The 14,293-nt window shown below is 46.2% G+C and overlaps 1 protein-coding gene across 1 annotated transcript; it reads right to left on the bottom strand.

Moving 5' to 3' along the window:
• Positions 1-897: 897 nt before the first annotated feature.
• rsf1a (remodeling and spacing factor 1a) lies at positions 898-14,210 on the bottom strand. The gene is made up of 18 exons (XM_084467334.1): positions 13,779-14,210; positions 11,853-11,944; positions 11,406-11,498; positions 10,860-11,065; positions 9,488-9,612; positions 8,843-8,992; positions 7,184-8,567; positions 6,557-6,752; positions 6,123-6,332; positions 5,706-5,810; positions 5,502-5,581; positions 5,315-5,363; positions 5,076-5,188; positions 4,827-4,894; positions 4,409-4,586; positions 4,035-4,276; positions 3,519-3,719; positions 898-3,397 (listed from the first exon to the last, which is right to left on the bottom strand). Exons 1-18 carry the CDS (start codon positions 13,930-13,932, stop codon positions 2,514-2,516), a joined length of 4,530 nt encoding a protein of 1,509 aa, XP_084323460.1. The 5' UTR covers positions 13,933-14,210; the 3' UTR covers positions 898-2,513.
• Positions 14,211-14,293: the final 83 nt, after the last annotated feature.

The raw sequence follows: 14,293 nt of genomic DNA, 5'->3' as shown, positions 1-14,293 counted from the left end.
AACCAGAGAGTTGGTACATATTTCTGTTGTTTCCTGTAAAACTCAGCATAACACTTGACTGTATATAATGCCATAAAATTTTAAGAAGACTGGATATAATGCCAAGGTTGTGAATAAATGCCCCTCTTTTAAAGTAGTAAAATAATCTAAACTACTAGAGGATTTCAACTTGGACAATCATCGATTAATCAATCAGCAAATCACTTTGCCATTCTTGCTATAGACTTCCATTTCAAAGCTGAAATGCAAGAATAATTTTTTTATGAAATAACCCCAGGGCCTGACCTGTAACAATTTTTATACCTGCAATTTAACAGTGTCCACATTCATGATCTATAGGCTATACATATGTTTCTGAAGCATAATTTCTGAGGTGTGTGTGTGACATGCTTAATCTTGAGTCTCAAGGTAAAAAATCCAAATTATTTAGGAATAGATAAGAAGGACATATTTTTAGCTCCACAATCTTTCTGTGTAATTCGTAAAGAGATCTTCACTTCACTGGGAGGACAGAATCATTAAAAAAAAATGGAATAAATCCAAGATAAAGGCATGTTGTTTTATGAATTACACAGGAACATTTTCCAAGTGAAAAAAGAAAATCAGAAAATCGAATCTTGAGTCCACGCTGTTAGAGGAAACCTCAGATTACACAAAAGACCATGTTATTATTTTTTTACCAAGTTTAAATACTCTCCTTTTTCTTTCTGTTAATCCGTCATCACCGTCGAAAGAAGAGGATGAAGAATGGGCACCGTTCATTATAGTTTAGACACACTTTTCGCCGTTCAGAAGTGACTGGCGTTCATAGCAAACAAAAAAACCCGAAACATAATAAACGACGGAAGCGGTGGGTGGAACAGCAAATGACCCTCCCCCCCCTTATTAACCCAAACATCACAGCATCATCCCACCTCCTCACCTTCATATAGAAAATAGAACACTATATCTTACAAGAAACAGAAACATCTAATATGGTACAAGAAACATCATACAGGCCAAGTATGTACAGGCTTATGGGGACCGACACAACCTTATGGGAACCGACCAAGGGCCTTGGGACACACATGCCAAGTTTGTACAAGCTTATGGGGACACAGGGCCCAGGGACAAATACCCCTTATGGGGACCAAACTAGGGCTCTGGGACACACAGACCAAGTATATACAGGCTAATGCGACTGACCAAGGTCCCCATAAGTATGTACAGGCTTACGAGGACTGACAGTCCCAGTAAGAATATACAGGGTTATGGAGGCCTGGACGATATGGGGACATCAGATCACGAATATCAGTAAAAAAAACTGCCTGCCAAGTAGACTCCTTCTGGGGACCTGACCTACGTTGTCCCCACAATCACATGGATCTGCCACAGATTGTTTGACCCCAATCTTCACTCTGGATGTGTCCAGGAAGTAGTTGTTCATTTGTGTTTACACACAAACAATGGTGATGTCTCACTTCAAATATCAAGTTTTGTATTAATGTGTGTTATTGTCAGGAGTATACAACTAATAATAAAAAAAACTGGAGTCGTTAGTGTTAGATTAGAGTATTTGAAATCATTAAAACAAACAGGGGAATAACCAAACAGCTGTTGGTCTAACCTGCAGAAGGCTGCATCATGAGCCGATACAAAGGAACAACAGCGACACCTAGAGGCCATAATACACTCTCATTCAGGTAAGAAGGCTGAGACACTCTATTTACCAATGTACTCGGGTTTTGGAATGTAGCCAACTGGTACACATTCAACCCCCCCCCCCCCCTTTCTCTCTCACACACTCTTCTAAACCAAAGGGCGCCGCCATCCAACCAGATAGTCCAACGGCTCGTGGCCAGATGTGTCTGAAATGTTTAGCCTTTAGTTGGGGGGCTTTACAGCAGGGGATGTTGAACGTTGGGCTGCCTTTCTAGTACTCTCCTCACCCCTGTAGGAGTCAGGGATCGAACCTGTTACTCTTTGCGATCATTCGGTTCTTGGGACCGAGGCTAAATATACAGGAGACACAAAGACACTGGCTGTTGGTTTGGCTCTGTGTTTCTGTTGCTTGTGTGTGAGTGTGTGTGAATAGTGCATCGGTGTGTGTTGTGCGTATGTGTTGTGTGTGTGTGTCTTTCTGGAATTGAACCACTTTTCTTCAGTTTTCCAGATCGACACGTTTATCAGAGTACGTTCTGTCAGTTATTTTACGATCATGTGAGTGAACCGCACTCTACTGGAGAGAGAGGTACAGGGAGAGAGACGGAGAGGAGGAAGAGAGAGATAGTGTGGGGATAGAGATGGAAAAGAGAAAGACAGAAGGATGGAGAGAGAGATGAGGGAGAAAGAAAGCGTGGGGCATGTGTCGGATAAAACAGCATCTCACATCTGAATGGTACACACGTCTCCAAGGGAGAGTGTGTATGTGTGTGTCTTTGTGATCCAGTATTAAAAGGATGTAGTCGGTGATAGGCATGATGACAGTTACAGGGAATAAAAACAAGACTCAGTATTCAACTCGAGCACAACCATCACGACGCGGGACTGTTCGGGACAAAGTTTGACAAGTCTGTCTGGCCATCCTCCTCCTTCCCCTTCTCCGGAGGCAAGGGGCCATTGTGCCTGCTGAGCCTGTCCGACCCTGCACTGTCCCTGGGTGAGGCCGGACTACCAGGCCCAGGCTTTGCCAGGCCTCTGGAGGTACTGAGTTTGTCTGTCGGTGACAGGCTGCGGCCACGCTGCTTTTCCTGTGTGCCCTCTTCCTCATCAGCATCATCATCTTCATCACCACGCTCACCGTTGCCCCTGGCAACACGAGACTCTCTCTCTGAGGGCTTCTTGTTCTTCGACTCCTTTTCTCCCTTGTTCTCTTCTTCATCTCCACGATCATCCTCATCCTCTTCTTCGTCGTCGTCGTCCGAGTCGATGCGGTTCAGCCTCTTGCGGACGGGGCGGTCTTCCTCGGAGGACGAATCGGAATCCTGAGAGTCACCTGATTGGTCGGAGTCGTCGTCGGTGGACGGCCGACGTTTCTTCAGCATCTGAGCAAGGCGCTGCTGTCTCCTCTTGGATAGTATTTCCCTCCGACGGCCCCTCCCCATCTTCTCCTCCTCCTCCTCCTCATCTCTGTTCCGCCTCTTCATCCTCCTCTTCCTCCTCTCACGCTCCTCCTCTTCGGCTGCCGCCGCCGCAAGCCTCCTCCTCTTCAACCGTCTCCTCCTATCCTCTTCATCATCATCATCCTCGTCATCATCGGCGCGTCTCTTCTTCAACCCCTGACGGTTCTTCCTTGGCTGCTCCTCTTCCTCGTCTCGCCTCCTTTTCTTGCCTCCGCCTCGCCGCCGCCGACCTCCTCTCTCCGTGTCTTCTCCTTCAGCGTCGTCCTCGTCATCAGACGCTCGGGAGGATGCTGATGCTGTTGCGGAAAATTGTCAGAGAGAGACATTTTAACTTAAGACATTTTCCATTATTCAAGGGTTAACCTACTTTATTTTGTCAATAATTGACATCCAAACATGCTCGTCACGGTAACTCACAATCACTGTAGTCGCTGGAGAGTCTCTGCCTGCGCTGCTTGAGGTGGGGCTTGTTCTCCTTGCCCTTGTTGGCCGAGGCCTGGGAGTTGTCCGACGACTCGGAGGTCTCGCGGTAGTTGACCTGCTGCCGCTGGCCACGCCTCAAACCCTTCCTCTTTCTGTCCGCCTCGCTGTCACTCATGTCGGATGACCAATCAGAGTCTAGAGACCCAGAGATAGAAGGCAATAAGTTACCACTGTACTGCCTCATGGGTAGTGTTGTGAAACAATCATGGTCTGCAACCTCAACTCTGCTTCCACGTCAACATTGTGGGAAAGGTGTACCATTGACTCACTAATCTCCTCTTCGTCTCCCCCTCCTCATCCTCTTGACTCACCGCTCTCCTACTCCCCTCCTGATTTGGCTTTTGCCCACTCATCCATCTCCCCCTTCTGACACAACCATTTCCTCATCAGTCCGATTCCTCCTCCTGCTCACACACCTATCTCCTCCTCCCCCTTCCCCTCCTGACTCACCCATCTCCTCCTCTGTCTCCCCCTCCTCTTCCTCAGACGAGCGGGGTCTCCGGCGTCGCGGCCTCTTGGCTCGGTGCTGCTGGGTCTTCCTCTTGTGGCCCCTCGCCGTCCTGCTGGCCGTGGTGCGCGGCGCCCCCCGCTTGGGACGCCGGCCGCTGGCGTCGCTCCCGGCATCGCTGCCCCCATCTTCATCATCCTCACCCTCCTCGTCCTCCTCTGCTGCAAACTCCTCCTCCTCAGAGCTGGCAGGAGGAAGAACAGGAAGGTAAGAAAACACCCGGGTGCGGATTGGACAGGACATGTCACGATATGTTCTTTATGAAAGTTGGCCTGAGGCCTTTGTGTGTTTGTACATGTGTATACGTGTGTGTTACCTGTTACTGAGCATGAACTCCTCCTCGCTCTCTGCGGCGGTGCTGTCACTTTCCAGGTCGTTGAGTCGCCGCCTCTTCCTGTTCCTGGCCAAGCGCGCCTGGCTTTTGATTGGCTGCTCGGTCTGCTTCCCCTCATCTGATAGGATGGTGTTGATGTCTTTCCCTCGCACTGCCCCTGCTGCAAAAAAATAAGACATTGAATTGTTATTATTTTCCTTTTTTTAATATTTGAAAGGGGAGCCATCAGAGAGAACTTCTCCATATGAGAGAAATAAATCACGGCCTGCAACATCAACCATAATGTCATTTTACAAAATTGACCAATGACTTAAAGGGTCCAACAAAAAGTACTTTCTTATACTCGAAAATACATGTGGCAAACATTCAATTGTGTTGGTTGGTAGTGTGGAGATCTTACCTCCTCCATAGACGTCTCCCACGTCCTCCTCTATCGCCTCGTCGATGGCATCGTCAAAGTCATCGAACCTGCCAACCAGACCACACACACACACAGAATACAATAGAATACAATATTGTAAATAACATTACAATTTGGGTTCTGTTTATAACCATTCATACCTATTCTTTGGGCCAGTAAATTACTCCACACTGGCTGTATAGCCCCATCCAGCTACAGAGGAGGACGTCCTGGTTAACCTCTACCCACCTGTAGCTGATGCACTTCCTGGTCCTGGTTGACCTCCGTCCCAGGTTCTTGCTGCTCTTTTTGGAGTCTTTCTTCTTCTCGGATTTCTCTGCTGACGGCTCCACGTCTCCCTCCTGAACACAAGAAACTATCTTTCAGAAGCTGGTGATGGTTAATGGCACAGACACACTTCTCTAGTGCTACACCCCGACTCAGTATAAGAGATATAGAAACAGAGGAACAGAGGAAGAGAATCTTACTGGGATGATGTTTTCCACACTGATTCCAACATAGACCAGCCTCTCCTTCCTGTGAACGGAGACAACACAGGGGATAGAATACATGTGTGTCTCCACATCTGTGAAGAAGTGTTAACATTTTGGTTTTCTAGCGAGTTAGTGTCTTTTTGTGTGTGTGTGTGTGTGTCTGAATGTGCGATGTGTGTACCTCCTTAGTGCTCTCTCTCTCTTCTTCAGGTTGCTGTCCAGATTCAGTAGCTGCTCCTCTAGTCGCTCACATAGCAGCTTCTAAAACCCAGTCCCACACAGCCAATCAGAGACCAGAGAAAACAGCCAATCAGAGACCAGAGCAGAAAAAGACGCTGGACCCTGAACAACTGACAAAACACACACACACACAGTTAGAGCTTACGTGTTGGCAAGGGGGGCAGAACCACTCTCCGTCTGGGATCAGCATGAGAGGAGGCCTCAGACACGCAGTGTGGTAACCATTGTCACACGAGTCACACAGGAGGATCTGGACACACACACACAAACACACAATGCACATCTTACTACATTCATTTCGTCAATGTCACGAAAGAAACTAAGATACTATAGGAATCACATACCTACACATATTATGTCTTATTAAGTAACATTTATGATAAAAGACTTGTACATTGCAGGTTTGCTGAAACAGACCTTTATCCATGCCAACGGTTGAGTGGAGAATTGGAGTGGAGCAATGTTGATGTCATTCTCCCTACGTCTTCCCCTCTCCCCATGCCCCTCGCTCTCTAGCTATGTCCATGTATATATATATTGTACATATCTCGATCTCTCTCACCAGTTCAGGGTGGTTGGGCAGCCCACATTGGCTGCATGCGTCTTCCATGGGGAGCTCCTCCGATTCGCTAGAGTCCTCAGAGTCCCGCCCCCCTTCGCTCTCCTCCCCCCTCTGGCCCCTCCCTCTCTCCCCCCCCTCCCCCTCCTCCACCAGTCTCCGTCTTTTGGAGCGCGGCGTTGACCAGCGTGGGCGCCGATGTCTGCGTTTACCCTGACAACGCAACAGGAAGTGACAACAAAACAAGAAGTTACAACACAACAGGAAGTGACAAGAGGACAGGAAGTGACAACACAACAGGAAATAACAATCCAACAGAAAATAACAACACAGGAATCTAATCTAAAATAAAACACACTGGAATTTACTTATTTGTACATATCCAGTCCTCTCTCTCACACACACACACACACACACACACACACACTGTTGAGCACCTTGGGTTTCCTGCCTAGCCAGTTGGGGTCTGTTTTTCGGTCTTTCTTCAGTGCAGGCTTCTGCCCCTCCTCTTCCTCCTGCTCTTCTTCCTCCTCCTCCTCCTCTTCATCGTCCTTGGACCCCGTCTTCTGCCCACTCTTGTCCTGGCTTTCAGCGACCTTAGAACTGGGCCTGCATATCGGCAAAGCAGAGGATCTTGTAGAGAGAAGGTGGGAGGGAGGGGAGGGTGGGGGTTAATGGAGATGGAATGAAACAGACTTAAACTGACTGAATGAAATAGACTCAAAGTAACTCAATGAGACACTCAAACTGACTTAATGAGACAAACTAAACTGACTTAATGAAACAGACTCAAAGCTGACTTAATGAAACAGACTCAAACTGGAATGATAAAACTGATTGTGACTGACTGTTACTCAAGCAGACTCATGAAACAGTTCTTTGTGTCCAGGGGTGACGCCAGAAAATGTAGTAACAAAAATAATAATATATATAATATAATATATATAATATAAACATAATAATAATAACCACAGCTGTAATGAATTCTACTAAATCATCTATTGAAAATAAGGACTGTTAAACTTTCTAACATCAAACACATCCACACACACACACTGCTGTACCTGCAGATCCTGGCCGATCTCCGGAGCGACCTCCCATCCTCCTCCAGCGCCTCCTGCTCTGCCTCCCGCTCCTTCTCCTCCCTCCCTTTCTTCTTGTTCCTCTTGTGGGGGGGGATCTTGATCTTCAGCCTGATGCCTTCCTTCTGGAGCTCTGAGGAGGCCACCTCCAGGAGCCCCGGCTTCACCTGCGTGTCCTGCCCAGCCTGCTTCTCCTTCCCCTGAGCTTCCGATGCACCACTGCAGGGTGCCGGCTCCACAGCAGCCTCGGGCTCCAGGTCTGCCTGCTCTGCCTTTTTAACCAGAGTCTCCTTCTCAGATTCTACTGTTCTCTGGTCCTCTTTTGTTGCTCTCTCCTCCTCTATTTGAAGGGGCTTCTGGGGCTCCTCCTGGGCAGAGAGGAGGTGTTCCTCCTCCTCCTCCTCCTTCGGGACGGTTCCTGCAACGGGGTGCGGGGGTGAGGATGAGGGAGGTGGAAGTGGGGAAGGGGCTGGTGGTGTTTTTGTGTCGGAGTGCTCTTCTGCCTCAATGTCCACCGAACGCTTCCTCACCAGCACTGACTGTCTGTTCCCCTCCCTCTCCTTCTCCTCCCACCTCCCCACGTCCTCTGCCCTTCTTCTCCCCCCTGGCCCGTCTCCCCCCTCCTCACCTGCCCGCTGCTCCTCCCCTGGCCCGTTCCGCTCCTGTGGCTCTGCCCCTGGCACCCGGGGCCGCTCCATAGGGCTCCGGATTACCCCCACATGACCTATGACCCCCACCTGACCGATGACGCCAATGACCCCATTCTGCCCTCCCTCTTTATGGGGCAGCAGTGGAGGGATGGGGAGGAGAGCCGCCTTCCCATTGGTCAGTTCCAGCTGGGGGGCGTTCTCCTCCGAGGTGGCATGGGGCACTAAAGAGTTTGTCAGCTTCCCCTCTGTCACCTGGATGCCATCCTTGCTCTGGATAACAGAAGGGTTACACACGATGATGCTACTGCCCTTGTTGTTGTTGTTGTTTAGGTGGTTGCGGTTGTCTTGGAAAGCCTCTGCGAGCTTCAGCTCTCTCTTCTTCAGGGGTATTTTGGCCTGCTGGCTGCTCCTCACCACGGCACGCTCCGCCTCCTCCTCCCTGTTCACTTCCTGTTTGGTGATGACGGATGCGGGCGCCATGACGACGGAGACAGCATTGCTAGGGGTGTTGCTAGGGACATCCAGGTCTCTGGTTTCAGGTTTGATAATGGCGGTGATGGTGCTCACGCGGTTATCGATGACAAGAAATGATGCTGGTGACTTCCTGTCTACTGGGAGGTCAGCTGGCTGCGCTTTCAGGTCAACCTCCATCTCTTCCTGTTTGACAAGCCCCGCCACTTCCTGTTTGACAAGCCCCGCCTCTTCTTTCTTCACAGCTGATTACAGAACACACAGAAGATGAAAGGTCACAGAAGGAAATCAACTGCTTTTTAGATGTGGGAAATCAGATCTAAATCTAGAAAATATCTAAACGCAAGGGCCAGTAAATAAGTGACGAGTTGCAGGTATATTTGTCACATATATATTATTGAACAAAAACTACTTTCAGACATCCTCTCAAACAGGTGCAACATTTAAAACAAAACTAATATACCGCCGTGATCAAGATCAGCAGCAGCACTGACTCCAACCCAACCAGCTGACACGTTACCTGGCTGTAAGGGCTCCTCCGTCTTCAGGACTGCTGTGTCGTTTGGTTCCTTGTCTGTGGCTTTAGGAGGTTCAAATGGAACGGACAGGTTCTTGTTCGCTACATGGTCCCCAGAATCCCCTTCCTTCTTCAGACGATCTGCATCTTCTCCTGAAACACAAATGCATTATTGATTTAAAATGAGAATGCCTGCCTGAGCTCAGAGTCTCCAGCCTCAGATGCAGACACATTGGTTATCATCCCAGCCAGCTTTTGCTCCCATCTTTAGGTCTGAAATGGGTATATATATATATATGTGCATCCGCTTCCATAAACGCATCACTATAACCAACATATGGTTGTAATATCAATGTCCCAGTGAACATATGTGCATTGCACCACACTGATTGATAAGTGATTGTTCACTCATGGCTGCGAATCATCACGGCAGAATGTTTGTATGAACAGGACCTTACAAGACCTTATGAGAAAAGTTGGGAAACACTGGTGCAAAGCTGGACAGGGAGAGGGACCACAATCAATGAGAATCATTACAGAGCTATTACCTTACAGAGGAACTACACAAAAGGATTCACATTCTTAACAATGACTGGCAATGTACACCCATCCCTCATCCATCCAGCCATTCAGCATCCTGGCTCTCACCAGTGTCCGTCTTCTCCTCTCCCTCTGGGCTGCCGCTGGCTGAACCCTCGGTCTTGGTCTTGTTGTGGTTGGGGTCTATCTGGGACTTCAGCAGGTCTAACGCCTCTGCTAGGTCGGTACGATTTCTGGAGCAAAGAATTATTCAGGGTTCCCAAAAAATAAAAATAAAGGTTTAGTGGATGGGTAAATGAGAAAAAGGCAAGCAATAGCGTAGGGCTTTACCCTAAATAGCGTTCTGAGTGCTCTCAGTCCAATTTTCAGTCCAATTTTCAAGAAAAACATGTGCATTGCGAAAAACATGTGCATTGCGACCACCCACAGTCTGAGTGCAGTGGTGTTAATAGAAAACATATTATTTGTTTGAAAAAAGAGAAGCAGTCCCTGGTATTTCAAGCAGTACTACCGTTAAACACACAGTGACTTGGACCGCTAAGTCTGCCTTTCTGCCGTGCTGTAAGGACATTAGCGCACACAAAAAAAAAAAACGCAACATGCCGGGATAAAACACACACACACACCCACCACTCACGCTGGTGAAAATGATTCCCTATCGGCAGTGCATTTTCGCTGGTCTGCTAAATTCTATGGTGGAGCATTTGTTCCACATGTTGAAACAACTGAGTTTTACATTTGTAATCAACATCTGTGTGTCAAATGCTGCTACATTCTCTTTATCGATGGGGGTTTGTCATGTCTGGATGTGAATACCGTGCATAATCAAACAGAACGGAGCTCTCCTTCTCCACAGAGCCTGGCCACTGTTTGATGTCATTGATTATTATATTCATAACAGTATAATATATGAGGCCTATATTATAGTATATTAGGCTTATAGAAGCCAATAATTTATTGTAAATAGAATGCAGATGCTGAACAGACACAGACACATTGTTGTATATTTTGAAAAGTGAATTTGTTTGTACAGGCGGTCCGTCATTAAGCAGAGGTGCTGTGCCTGGCCTATAGACAGCTGTGGGAAAGCCTGATTGTGGGTCAGTGGCCAGCTCAGATTCACTACAAACCAATATTACACCATAACAAACTACAGCTTTAAATACATCAAGCTGTAGTGGATGACAATACTCCAAAGAATGAAACATAATACAATGAAACGGAACAGAGAAATCTCAGAAAGTGTATAATTGCAGGGGAAATGTCCACATCCGTTTTTCTGTTATATTACAACTGTAGAAGGATGTTACATGAATAAAAAAATAAAAAAATTGAAAGACTAAAGTTGCCCCATTAAATGTGAATATTTAGAATTATTTCAATTATTTAACTAGTAAAAGTAGAACTGATAGCATTGTTGTTATGTGCCATTATTATTTAATGAAAGACTCAACAGGAAGTGGGACAGGAAGTAGTGTACCTGACGATGCACCTCCAGCTGGAGCCGTCCAGGTCATCCTGCTCCTCGGTGTACAGCCGGATGTTCTGCTCTGGGTCCAACTGCAGCCAGTAGAGCAGGCCCTGCCAGTCCCGGCCAATCGGCTGTAGCCGCATCTTCTCTGGCTCCTCCTCATTTACCACCGCCTTGAACTTCAGGTTGTCATCGAACTGACACTCACACAGATACTGGAGGAGAAATGAATACACAATAATACACATGTATTAATGTGTACTGTCACTGTCTGTTATCAGGGAAATAAGGTGAGAGAAGGGGTAGAGAAGAGGGAATGATATGTGAGATGAGAGGAGAGGTTGAGAGGTGTAGGTATTGAGGAGGGAGCAGGAAGGTGTAGGTGTAGAGGAGAGAGAAGGTGTAAAGGAGGTGTAGGTGTAGAGGAGAGGGAAGATGTAAAGGAGGTGTAGGTGTAGAGCTGAGGTAGGTGTAGAGCAGAGTGAAGGTGTAGAGGAGGTGTAGGTGTAGAGAAGGTGTAGAGCAGAGGGAAGGCGCAGAGAAGGTGTGTGGTACCTTGAGGATGGTCGATTTGCTCTCCATGGACATCTGCATGTAGCGGTTCTGCTCCAGCTCCCAGGCCCAGCTGCTGTTCAGCTCCTGGCACACCTGGGAACACGACAGAAAGATAACCAGTTAACCAGTCAGTAAGTTTACTTTTGGGCTTTTTGACACCCAGGTCAAAAGTTCTGGGTTTGAACACCACTGTTCACTCCACAGTCTCCATGAGCATGGAGTGCTAATCTACTTGCTACTTAATGACAGGCCTATAAAAAACTAATTAATTGTAAGTCACTTGGGATAACGATGTTGGCTAAATAGCTATGTTGGTCGTTTTTGATGTCTGTATTTGAGTCCCCTACCCCCTACCTTCATTAATTAACACAATGTTGTTCAACATGTACACTCATCAAAAACTCTATATTAATCGTGTATTAAACACACGCATATAAATACACTCACCTTGGCCAGGTATTTCTCCCAGCGGTCTGAAGTGACAGACTTGCCCAGCTTTCTGAGGAGTTTAACGTGAAGATCGACCAAGGGCTGGGGAACTGAAAATAGATCAAAATATGAAATCATTCTTCAGCTTGGTGTTGTTTATTTTGTTTTCTATAAAGAAATTGGGTATTATATTATCATTCATTTATTGTTTTAACCAATTAATTATAACTATTTATGAAATATACCAAAAAGAGAAAGTTAAAATAAATGACTACCAAGCCTTTGTATTACAATATGCTTTTCAGCTAAGCAAATTAGTATACTGTATAATTGTACATTGGCCTAATAGCCCAACAGCTGCAACAGCAATCATTTTAATTAATCTGAAAGTGTCACTTGAGTTTAAATTTGTGTAATTAACACCTTCCATCAAGGTACATTCATATAAAAGGGTATTAACGGATGGAGTTTATGGAGTTTATTATGCATTGAAGGTATCACATTGATTTCAGTAGCAATTGAATTCAACCTTTTTGAACTTCATGTTCATTACATTTTCCTACATCTTCCACTTTCTCTCTGGATTACTCTCACTCAGTGGACTACTGTTACTGTCATTTCAAACTCACTGATTGGGACAACATGTGTGATATGTGTTATAACAGGGACATTATGTAAAATATTATGGACATTATCACTGAACATTTAAATGAAACTATATACATTGTACCTGTACATTGGAATGATTCTGTACATACATGGCTATTTTCCGCCCTCATACATCTCTGTGATCTTTACCGTTACCCTGTGATATTTTGACATTTTTAATTAGTATTTGCACACCATTGACCTCTGATGTATGGCCATTACTGTTAATGTGACTTTGATTTTTGGAATTGCACCCTACTGTTATTTAGTTTCTATTTGTATGTATGATACCTACCGTTACCAGTCAGTCATGTCTAGCTGTACATATGGTTATTGCACCTTACCTACTATTTTACCATTATATCGTATATTTGCAAATTTGCAACTGCAACACAATTTTTTCCCTCGGGGTAAATAAAGACATATATTATTTTATTAGATAGATATTATACAGTATAATCTTCCTGAAACCTTATTCCAATGAACACTTTCCAAGAAATAAATAATGAAGTATATTTACATTATACATATTGATTAAAAGTATTCCATTGATCTCAATTGAGAAATGATGTGACCGGGAAGCTACTGCTAACCAGCTAGCAGAGCTACCTGCTATTACAAAACAACACGCCAAATATTCCTTGTAATACACTTGTAACAAGCGTTGCAAATATCACATGACCAATCTATCACTGGATACCGATGTGGCTTAGGGGGGGATAGAAACATGTTTGGAATAAATACAACTGTAATGTATAGTATGCGCTTGTTAGCCGACAGGCTAATTTTCAGTTTACAGATTAGATGCGTACTGCGCCTGCGCAACGTTGACAGAGACCCCATCTTCTGCCCAGGAAACAAAATGCAGCATGTCTTTAATGGTAAAATACCAACATTATGAAACACAATTACAACATATAGAACAAGTGTTATAACATGCCTCTGTGCTAGTCAGCTGAATGCTGTGCATGAGAGTGTGTGTAGTGTGTCTGTGTGCGTGTGTGTGGTCACCCAGCAGTACTGCATCATGGCTTCCACACTAACTTTACAATTACAAAGATCAATATTTCACACGCTGTGGAAGTATCGACTAGTCTGTCAGATAGAAAATATCCGACAGTGTATGTCTGCCCACATAACCACCACACATTCTCTCCTGGCGCAGAAGAAGAATAGGAGGGTGATGAGGATGAGGATGATGCTGGTGGTGGTAAAAAAAAAGGCCCCCTTCTCCTTCTGGTTTTAGGTGTCGCAGCTTTCGACCACTTTCCCTTGCCCCCCTTCAAACGGCCTCACCTGTCGACGTCTCCCGGAGATAGCGTTCCATCTGCGGGAATGAGATCTCTGGCAGGTCCAAGGTCTGTCCATAGCGCTCCATGAAGCCGCAGACCACCGCGAAGCTCGGGCATAGATCTGGACCGGAGCTCGGCGCTGCCGCCGGGGCAGCCATCTTTCCAAACGGGGGGAAGAGAGAGGGGGAGAGGGGGTACGGCGACCGCGACTCGTTACGACTGGGATGCGATCGCGAATGAAACGAGGAGGGAGAGAAGGAGGAGAACGAGGAAAGAAGTTGTTGGGATGACAGGGCACCGCGACGAGTGCCCACAATTCATCGCGCTGGAACCGCACGTATTGTGTGGACGCTTTTCGATTCGGTTTCGCAGAGACTCGATTTGAGCAAACAGAATAACAGAAATATACAGCACACTTTGAGGAGAGGGAGGTGTTTCGTTATTGTACCATATTGGTTGACGTGATTGTATGATTGTATCAAATTGATAAAATAGTTAAATAAAATTAAACCCAAACGT

Source organism: Micromesistius poutassou (genome assembly GCF_964030765.1).
Source record: "Micromesistius poutassou genome assembly, chromosome: 4".
Lineage (NCBI taxonomy): Eukaryota > Metazoa > Chordata > Actinopteri > Gadiformes > Gadidae > Micromesistius > Micromesistius poutassou.
The sequence above is the reverse complement of the archived record's forward strand: the minus strand, read 5'-3'. Positions and strand labels throughout refer to the sequence as shown.

Bases quoted from the DNA above. Each gene is read 5' to 3' on its own strand.
- rsf1a (XM_084467334.1), bottom strand. From the start codon at position 13,932: ATGGCTGCCCCGGCGGCAGCGCCGAGCTCCGGTCCAGATCTATGCCCG. The intron at 8,993-9,487 runs GTGAGAGCCAGG...TTTGTGTTTCAG, and splicing joins AGAGGAGAAGACGGACACTG to GAGAAGATGCAGATCGTCTG. The intron at 5,189-5,314 runs GTAAGATTCTCT...TCTTGTGTTCAG, and splicing joins GTGTGGAAAACATCATCCCA to GAGGGAGACGTGGAGCCGTC.